General features: G+C 33.6%; 1 protein-coding gene across 1 annotated transcript; it reads left to right on the forward strand.

Annotated features, from left to right (window-relative positions):
• On the forward strand, positions 1,906-3,426 carry LOC18592655 (alkane hydroxylase MAH1). Its single transcript, XM_007019493.2, has one exon. The coding sequence runs from the start codon at positions 1,906-1,908 to the stop codon at positions 3,424-3,426; it is 1,521 nt and encodes a 506-aa protein (XP_007019555.2).

Raw genomic sequence — 10,566 nt, forward strand, 5'->3', positions numbered from 1 at the left:
GATGATGATTTTCCATATTGTATACAACTCACTTGATTAAGTGTACCATTATCATTATATATATAAGCTTGTTTGAGTCTAGTGAGCTGTACTTATATCAATCCTTGCATCGATCATGACCTCAAAATCAGGTCGTACACAAACTATGCCTTGACCTATGGCTTTTTTCAATAATAAAAGTTTACTTTTCTAAAGAAAAGAAAGGGCTTAGCCTTTAGTATTTAGTGTGTACAACAAACAACGGGAAGATCCCTTTTATTTATTTTTGTACATCAACGCATCCCTATTATTAAGACACTTACCTAATATTGGGTGGGTTAAAGTCACACGTCATTGCTAAAACACTAATTTTCATAGGGTTTTTTTTTGGCCATCAATTTTCCTAGCCAATTACCTACCATGTTGTTTGCTTTTTTTATGATGAATGGAAAACTTTTACTGTTAAATTAGCCAAGGGTAACTATTAATTAGCCTAAATCTTCCTTTATTATAAAGTATATAGATAATTAATGCTAGTTCAAAATATTTAAATTTAAATTGAATGCTTACCAAACAAAAGTAAGGGTGAAAGTAAATGTAATGGTAGAAATCTTTAGTTGGTACGTTGAGTTAACCTTGTTAATTTTTCTCTAATTGATTAAGGTCTTCATTAAAGAACTAATCATGAAATGTATTTTTCAAGCCATTTCTGTTTTTAGTTAAAAGAAAATATCTCTTTTTTTCTTATACCTTTACAAGACCTTAGAGTTATCACACAATATAGATGGAATAATTGATGTAATATTATTTTATACTAGTGTAGTTTCAAAACTTTACAAGTGAAAATAGAAATGTTGTCACATATTCATTTAGTTATTATATGAATTTATTAAATTTTTTAAATATAACTTTGATTAGAATTTATATCACATGCCAATTGTCTATTATATTAATTAATTTATTTTTCTTATACATATAGCTTAATGGATAGGTGACAAAGTTCTAAATTCAGTTTATAGAGTTTATGAATTCCATTGCCTATATAATTATAGGATATTCCGTTTGATATGCACGAAAAAGTATTTTACGAAAGTCATGATTGAAATGCTGTTCGGTTGGTGAGATCTTTTTCTATGAAAGTACTTCAAAGTTTCAAAACTATCCCTACAAATTTAAAAGAGAATAACTACACATCTTAATTTTGATATATATATATATATATATATATATATATTTGTCTATAACTTTGTGATAAATTGTTGACTCTATACAGTTTTACAATGATTTAGATAATTAAAATGTCTTGCATTAAAGAAAAATTTTATTTCTTAAACTATTTTTATTTTCAACAATATAGACATTAGAAATTTCATGCACTAAGGTATAGTAGTTTTGCCTTTTTTTTTAAATCTTAAAAAATATTAATTATTGAAGTGAGGAAAAAAGAAATAAAACTCTTAAAAAATCCAAATTCTCTCTCTGATTTTTCTAAGTCAAAACCAGATTCAATCCAAAAAAAAAAATAAAAAATAAACAGCCACCACCATCGTCAGCAATGTCGACCAAGCACACCTCGATATCTCTAATCCTTGAAGCTATATAAAACCATAAATAAAAAATTTCAATGAGAATCATTAAAACCCATATCAAAGGCAAGCAAAAATTTCGGGATCTTAATGATAGCATGAAGATTTGTACTTGCTTCCAGTGAAAATATTTTACGAAGAGTATTTTTCAACAGAAAAAAGAAATGGATGTAAATAATCCGTATGGTTATAGTTGCAATATCCTTTCCTCTTATTAAAAGCCCTGGAAAACACCCTGCTTTTGGTATACCAAATACCTTATATATATATATATATATATATATTACTCTATCAAGCAGCACATTACTTGCACTCACCGGAGAAAACCAACAAAATCATGATGACCTTACTCACCTACCCTGGATTCTTGATCATTGCAGTTGTTCTATTCCTTACCTTCCTCACTTGTTCTAGAAAAAGAAGAGGGCTCCGCTGGCAGTGGCCTGTAGTTGCGAAGTTACCGCAGTTTGTTCGCCGCTACTGCCAGTTCCATGACTGGAGTGCCCAAATTCTTGAAAGAAGCGGCGGCACATGTCTTGTAGTAAAAAATCTCTGGTTTGTCAATATGGATAATTGGCTCACTAGCAATCCTGCCAACGTGCAGCACATAATGAGCAAAAGCTTCACTAAATATCCAAAAGGAATCGATTGGAGGAAGCGATTTGATATATTTGGAGATTCAGTGTTCAATTCTGATTCTGTTAAATGGAAGTACGAAAGAGCTCTTTACAAAGGCTTCCTAAATCATCAAAGGTTCCATGAGCTGATGCCAAAGATTTTTGAAGATAGCATGGAGAAACAATTGATCCCAATTCTTGAGCATGTCTCCAAACAACATGTACCAGTGGCCTTGCAAGATCTGCTTGGAAAGCATATATTTTATTTTTCTTGCAGAATGACCACCGGATGTGATCTCGGTTTGTTTCAGAGCAGTTCCCACGAACATCTTTTCGCAAAAGCCATAGTTAACGCTTGCGAAGCAATATCATTTCGATACTTGCTACCAGAGTGTATCTGGAAGTTACAAAAATGGCTAGGTATTGGAAAGGAGAAGAGATTAAGCGAGGCCAGGAAAACTCTAGATCATTTAGTTTCTGAATACATATCAATAAAGCGAAAAGAATTGAGCAGTAGATTGAGAAAGGAAGATATGGATTTCAGTATATTAAAACTTCTTTTAGATAGAGATGAACTTGCTAGGACATTATCGATCTCAGATGAAGTTATGAGAGATAACATTATAACTTTTATGTTCGCTGCTCACGACACCACAAGCACAGTCCTGAGTTGGTTTTTCTGGATTCTTTCAAAGCATCCAGTTGTTGAAAAGAGAATTAGAGAGGAAATACAAAAATACCTTCCAGATAATGGGAAAACGAAATGGCTAGCATTTAATGCTAAAGAGTTGAATAAAATGGTTTATCTGCATGCAGCTTTATGTGAAACATTAAGACTGTACCCTCCAGTTCCTGTCCAGACAAGGACTGCTCTTCACAACGACACCCTTCCAAGTGGCCATAAGATCAATCAAGGAACAAGGGTTTCGATCTCCGTTTATGCAATGGGAAGGATGACATCCACCTGGGGAGAGGACTGCAATGAATTCAAGCCAGAGAGGTGGATTACCGATGATGGAGGAATTAAACATGAACCAGCGCACAAGTTCTTTGCGTTCAACGCGGGGCCTCGAAGTTGTTTAGGGAAAGATTTTGCTTTCACTTTGATGAAGGCGATTGCATCAGCTATCATCCACAACTACGATGTCCAAGTAGTAGGCAACAGCCAAATCGCCCCTAAGCGAAGCATCATTCTTCACATGAATCATGACCTCATGGTTACAGTTAAGAAAAGATGGGCTTGAGCGATACTTGTAGTACCCTGACCCAAACAACATTTGGAGTAATGTATTATTGAAACTAATAATGTGACGTCGGGGTTCCTTATTTGTTTTTAATAAATCATTTGGGTTTATGTTAGAATATTCTCGTGAGTAATTAGAGACTTATTAGTAAAATATTGAGGGCTAATATATGCAGTTAACTTAGTAGTTATTTTTGTTTTAATGTGGGAAAAAAAAAGAGGTGCTAAAATTTGATCCAATTCAAAGAATTCGACTCAACTCATTCAAAGCCAAGTCCGACTATAACCTAATAGAATAGTAAAATACTTTAACCCAAGCGCAAATTGATTTGAATCGAGAAAAACTTATCCCAAAATAACTCCAAAATATAGTGACCCGATTTCTACTTAACTCAACTTAAAGTAACCTAAAATCTAAACTCTAAAATGACTCAACATATATGATAACTCAAAACTGAATCAATTTGAAACCTGAGTTAATCCAATTTGTTTAAATGGTGTACATCCATTTTTTTTAAAGATAATATGTGATGTCATTAATAAAAAAGGAAGGGCTTTCCCTAAGTCTATACATCAACAACTGTATTTTAAATTGCTATGTTATAAATGGCATAGTATCTCAAAATCTCAATTAGTCATCACAAAGTGTTACCCATCAAATCCCTTACAAATCAAAAACAAAACCTGTCAATGCACAAAGTATCAAACGGAGATGGTTTTTCGGCATCTTGAGTGATTCAAAACCTCATGAAGCCATTCCAAAATAAACCTATATGGATTTGGAAACCTGAACAAAACAAAATGTGTTCACGATTAGGAGTCTCCTACATACCACCACCAAGTTCAATAATTGATCGGAATTTCCAGAGTTCAATACCCTCTAAGATGATTTAACCTAGCAACAACCACCAACACTGATGTAGCCAACTTGTAAAAGCTAGTAATAAAATTGAAGTCACCCAAACAAAGATAATGCGATCTTACCAGCTAGATGCCAAGAAACACACATGAAAATAGAGAAAAGAGATAGGCAAACTCAATTACCAATGAGTTCTTGAGGGATAAATACCCTCAGCAAGTCAGTTTCTCTTGCAACTCCTTCCTTTGTGTAAACCCCCAACCTTACATTTAGTGATAATGTTTAAACTTAAGTAAGATGTTCGATAAACATAGGAATGATCAGCAAGTTGGAGTATCACAGAAATTGGCTTGCATTCCCTTAAACCAAGTTTTTCAAAGATCGACAATGGCCTTAAATTGATACTTGCACCCAAATCACCTAAAGCTTTGGCAAAGAACAATTGACCTATTGTGCAAGAAATTGTAAAACTACAAGGATCCTTGAGTTTTGGTAGCGATTTATTTTGAAGAACTACAATACATTCTTCTGTGAAAGGAACAGTCTTAAAATCACCCAATTTTATTTTCTTGAAAATAATGTCTTTCAAGAACTTGACATAGCTTGGCATTTGTTCCAAAGTTTCAACTAAAGGGATATTTATGTGTAGTTTCTTGAAGACATTAAGAAATTTTTAACATTGCTTCTCAACCTTTTGTTTTTGAAACCTTTGAGGAAAGGGTGGTGGAGGAGATTTACTTGAGACTTTACTTGATTTTTAGCTTTCCCATCATCTTTTTTTTCAACTTCAACTTCTTTCTCAACAATTATCTCTTCATCATCAACATGCTTTTTGGAAGATTCAGTTCCCTTTTTACATGCCCCTTCAACCTCTTTTCCATTATGCAAAGTGATTGCCTTACATTTTTCCTTACCTTTGGGATTGGCTTAAATGTCGCTTGGTAAGGTACCTTTGGGCCTATTGTTAATGGAATTAGCAAGTTGGCCCAATTAAGTCTCAAGATTTCTCAATGAAGTTGCTTGCCTCTAAATGATGATATCATTCTTTGCCATGTATTATATGAGAACATTTTCCAAGGTAGGCTTATTTTCAAAGACAGAACGTCTAGCTTGTTATGGAAAGTCAGAAGGGATGTTTGGCCTTGGATTTGAAGGCTCTAGGTTGTTGTTCCATGAAAAGTTGGGATGACTTCTCCAACCGGGATTATAAGTGTTGGAATATGGATTATTTTGTTGCTTGTTGAAGTTCCCAACAAATTGTTCCGATTTAAAATTAGATGGACAATGATCATTTGAATGGCCTACTCCATACAAATCACAACTTATGAAGGAGTTTTGGACAACATTAACTCCCATTGTATAAAATTTTTTTGCCAATGCAGCTACTTGTGCACTTAAGGCATTAAGTGCTTTAATCTTATAAACACTAGTAGCTCTTCTAGGACAAGATTTTTCTAATGGCCAAGGGTAATTATTGGAAGCCATCTCTTCCAACAAATTGTAAGCCTTATTAAGATTCTAATCCATTAATGCCCCACCAGCTATGTCAAGCCCGACTCTACAATATGTTTATTATGCCATTCTTACATAAGAATGCATGTTTGCTTACTTGGGTACCTCGAAAATCGTTATAGGACGGTATTGTACCAAATGATACAATTAAGTTGAATTAAGACTCGAACTAGTTCAAATAGAGATTTTAAGATGAAATTGAGAATTTTAAAACCCCAGAATGACTTAAAATTGTGATTCGGAGTTCGAGGACCGATTTGGAGTCAAATTAGAATTTTCATGATCTAGGGGCAAAATGGTCATTTTGCCACCCGAGGTTAAGATGTGAGTGTTGGCTAGAATTTTTGACTAAGATTGATCATTGGGAGTATAATTTGAGTTTGAGAAGTGAAAAATTTTAATTCTGGCATTTTTTCGAGCATAGGGGTAAAATAGTCATTTTGCCGCCCAGGGGCAAAATTGTAATTTTACACCACCCAACATTTGTCCATCACATGGATTTTACCTAATATTATCATGGATAATTGAGGAAATTTAAGTGGTGGAGAGAGATTGCTTAATGGCTAAGTATGACACATGGACTAATGGAATGGTGACATGTGTCAAAATCTCATCCATTCATTATTTTCCTTATAAATTAGCACAAAATCAGCCCATTTCTCTACATTATGGCCGGCCATAGCAAGAACAAAGGGAGAAAAGAAAGAACAAGAACCCTAGGGTGAAAATTCAAGAGAAAAATTAGTGGATTTCAAGTAATCAAGCAATCAAAGGTAAAATTTCTTGATTTTGACTTGTGATCTACCTTTCCCATGCATTATTTTGCATTTTCCATGGTTGAATCACAAGATATCATGGTGAATTCATGGCTAGCCGAATGGGTATGGAGAGAGAATGATGTTGGATTGATTTGATTTCAAGTTATGTTAGTGTTTTTAGTTAGTTTACCATGTTTAGAAGCAAAACAACAAGAAAAGGATTCATTTTTCCCATCACCCATCAATGGCCGAACCTACCTTGTATTGAGTGAGGATGAAATTGATTTTTCATTTTAAGAGAATTAGTTAGAAAATGATGAATTATGGTGTGGAAAAGTAGTAGGAAAAATCACGGTGTTAATGCACCATTATTGACCGAAAATTCTAAGAAGAAAAGTGAAGATGGTTTTGCCAAATTTTAGGTTATTTGACTTGTGTTTGGTGAATTAAGGTATTGGAAAAGAAATGGAGCAATTTGGAGCTAAATTGGACGCGTTGACCAATTAATCGGGTGATAAGATGAATTAGGCCAATACTGGGTTTAGATGGTTACCCGTGCATTTTGCATTCCATATCATGCATTAATAGTTTAAATTAGTTTAATTTCGATTTAGTACCAATGTAGTAAGTTTATCGATTTTGTACTATGTCAAGGTGGTGAGTCCTCCGATAAAGGCAAGGAAATTGCATTCGAGGACCAGTAGTTAGAGTACTTCAAAAATTCGCACTCTAGACATTGTGAGTAACCTTACTATCGTCTTAATTATTTAGAGTGGTTTTTATCCAATTTTGTGATTTTATGGAAAATGAGTTTAAATGGTAAATTTTTAGGTTTTATAAACAAAAATGTGTTTAAATAAAATGATTTCATAAAATTGTTCTGAAATTGAATGATGGCTTCGCAAATAGAGTAAATGGAGACCATTTGATGTATTGTGAATTTATGGTTCTAATTGATTGGCTTATGACAATATTGGCATGAATGGTTGAATTGGTATTTGTGTTGAAATGTATAAGCTATTGTTTGCCTTGATAGGCTGAATAATGATAAAATTGCCATATCATACTTGCAAATTTTATTGTATGGTGGGTTTAGCTTGCTGCAGTGGGCTGATTCTGTGGACCAACCTATTAGAGGGGCACGGAACTTGGTCATATATATGTACCTCGATTGGAGAGGTGCGTAGGGTAACTCCCGAGGTCAAACTTTAGAGTTCACTTCACGCCCAACCACCATGCGAGGGGAACTCGGCTAACGTCAAGGAACGGCTATGTTATCAAAATAAAAACATGATTTATGCGTACATAACTTCTTAACAGCCTTGGCGGACTCGGTTGGGATAGCCCTCGATCAAGGCATCCCTGATAACTGGGTATGAGAATGATTTTGGCACTAGCCAAAGCTTTTAAGAAATTCATAAGCCATGTTGATTACTTGATTTATATGAATTGATTTTATTTGGTTGAAACAAGTTGAAAGGTGATGAATTTCAATATGTTAAACTGTTTTATCTGTCTCCATTTACTCGGCTTTAGATATTTTAGATGGTATTTGTTTACTCACTGGGATATTATAATCTTACCACCCTCTTTTCCACCCATTTCAGGCTCAGGATAGTCGGTAGATAGCTCATTTCGTTGAGGGCTACAGTTGGACTTGCATTCTTAAAAGCTGTAGGTTTACCTCTTTTAATACTTTTGGTTGTTTGTGGGCCCACTTGTTACTGTAAATTAAATTAAATACTCCGACTTACTGTATTACGATATATATGAATTTATTTTGCTTTTACGCTGCAAAAAATTATTTATGCAGTGTTCTAAAAATATTGTTTTATGAGAAAATTGAATATTCTATTCAATATTTTTATTTTATTCTAATAGTTATAATTTCATTTTAAACGAATGTTTTAGACATCCAAATTTTTTTTTGATTATGAAATATGTGTTTTGCACCCATATACTACATATTTAGCTGGTTTCAGAATTTTTAGAAAAAATGACCAAAATACCCCTGTGTAGTTGAAATTTCTCTTTGACTGTTTTTGAACTGAAATTGGTTCATATCACTTTAAAACATGATTTTAGTAACTAATACTCACAGGGGAAGTGAGAAAACTGATGTTAAGCCTTATGAGGTTTCGATTGGCATATTGGGTAATGAATGTCTATCGAGACATCGCGACGATTGTCAGGGCTCGATGGGAGTTCTGAGTCGTGACAAGCTGCAACATCAATTTTAGTTCTGATTGAACTCATCAACTCATTGTAGAATCTTTGAACTTGTAGCCATTTTTGAAGCTTATGGTGTGGACATCTTCTAAGTAAATCCTTAATTTCTCCCAAGCTTTATACAAAGACTCACCATCAAATTGTGTAAATGATGTTATATCATTCCTCATCTTTGAAATTTTGGCTGGTGGAAAAAATTTAGATAAAAATTATTAAGCCAAGTCATCCTATGTAGTGATAAATCTTGTTGGAAGTGAATTCAACCAGTGTTTTGCCTTATCCTTTAATGAAAATGGAAAGAGTCTCAATCTAATAGCATCATCAGTTACCCTATTGTACTTGGAAGTGTTATAAATTTCTAAGAAATTTACTAGATGAAGGTTAGGATCATTACTAGGTAATCCACCAAATTAAACTGATGACTAAATCATCTGAATGTAAGCAAGTTTGATTTCAAAATTGTTTGTATTAATGGGAGGTTTTCTGATGCTTTGGTGCAAGCCTTGTAAGAAGGGAACAACATAATCTCGCAAAGACTTGTTCTTTTCAAGAATTTGATTAGTGGCATTATTGCCATTAGTGTTGTTATCTTCAGCCATTGTTTGGTTAGGAGTTGTAACTTGTAAATTTTTCCTTCAAAGTCTTCAAAAAGTTATTTCTATGTTTGGATTAGAAGAAACAATATTCAAGTTTCTTCTCCTTTGCATACAACAACCAAAGATACTTGAAAACACAAGAAATAAATTTTGATATAAGGCTTGTTAGTGTAAGCCCTGCAAGCCAATCGATTTTATGCTTGTAAAACACTACATTACTTAGTCAAATTTTGTGTTAAATACATTATGGATATTTTAAATAATAATGTATGAGGTATTACTTTATCCATGAGTTTATTTATAAAGAGTTAAGAGACACTAATGTAGATAAAGTCCTTAAAACATAATGACCTTGTAAAGAAATTATAAAGGTTATAATTATGAGATTCTTATGCATTAAAGCTGTCACAACCCGGTACTCCCCTTGAACCCGTGACAACCGTCGCGGTGTCCTAATCGACACTCACTACCCGAAATGTCAACCGAAATCTCGCAAGGCTTTAATATCAGTTTCTCATTTTCCCTGTGAGTAACCATTGCCAAATATCATGTTCTAAAAGATTTTAAGCTATTTCCAACTTAAATCAATAAAAAAATGATTTCTGTCTCATAGGGGCATTTTGGTCATTTTTTCCTAAAAATTTTGAAACCAGCTAAAAATGTAGTATGTAAAACCCGACCCTATAAATACATGTCATGACATACATGCATTGAGTAGCATGTTATTACGCTAGAAAAGCACCTAAGAATAGACGAAACCCGATATTGTACCTAACGGTACACTTAAATTGATTTAACCTCGAACTAGTTCAAATAGGAATTGTAGGATGAAATTTAATATTTTATAGTCTAGGAATGACTAAAAATGATTGTTCGGAGTTCGAGGGTTCATTTGGGGTAAAATTAGAAATTTTGATATTCAAGGGCAAAATCGTCATTTTGCCACCTAAGATAATAATTTGATCATGGAGTGAAATTTTTGACCAAGATTAACTATTTGGAGTATAATTTAATGATAGGAAGTGAAAAAGTTTAATTCTGGTGATTTTTGGAGTGTAGGGGCAAAATCGTAATGTTGCCATCCACTGACAAAATTTGAGATTTTGAGAGAATTTAGATCAAATTTGACAAATTGGAGAATGGTATGAGTATAAGGGGTGAAAAATATGTCTATGGGCAATTTTTCA

Source organism: Theobroma cacao, chromosome 8 (genome assembly GCF_000208745.1).
Source record: "Theobroma cacao cultivar B97-61/B2 chromosome 8, Criollo_cocoa_genome_V2, whole genome shotgun sequence".
Lineage (NCBI taxonomy): Eukaryota > Viridiplantae > Streptophyta > Magnoliopsida > Malvales > Malvaceae > Theobroma > Theobroma cacao.

Excerpts from the sequence above, each read along its gene's own strand:
- LOC18592655 (XM_007019493.2), top strand. The coding sequence starts at position 1,906 with ATGACCTTACTCACCTACCCTGGATTCTTGATCATTGCAGTTGTTCTA.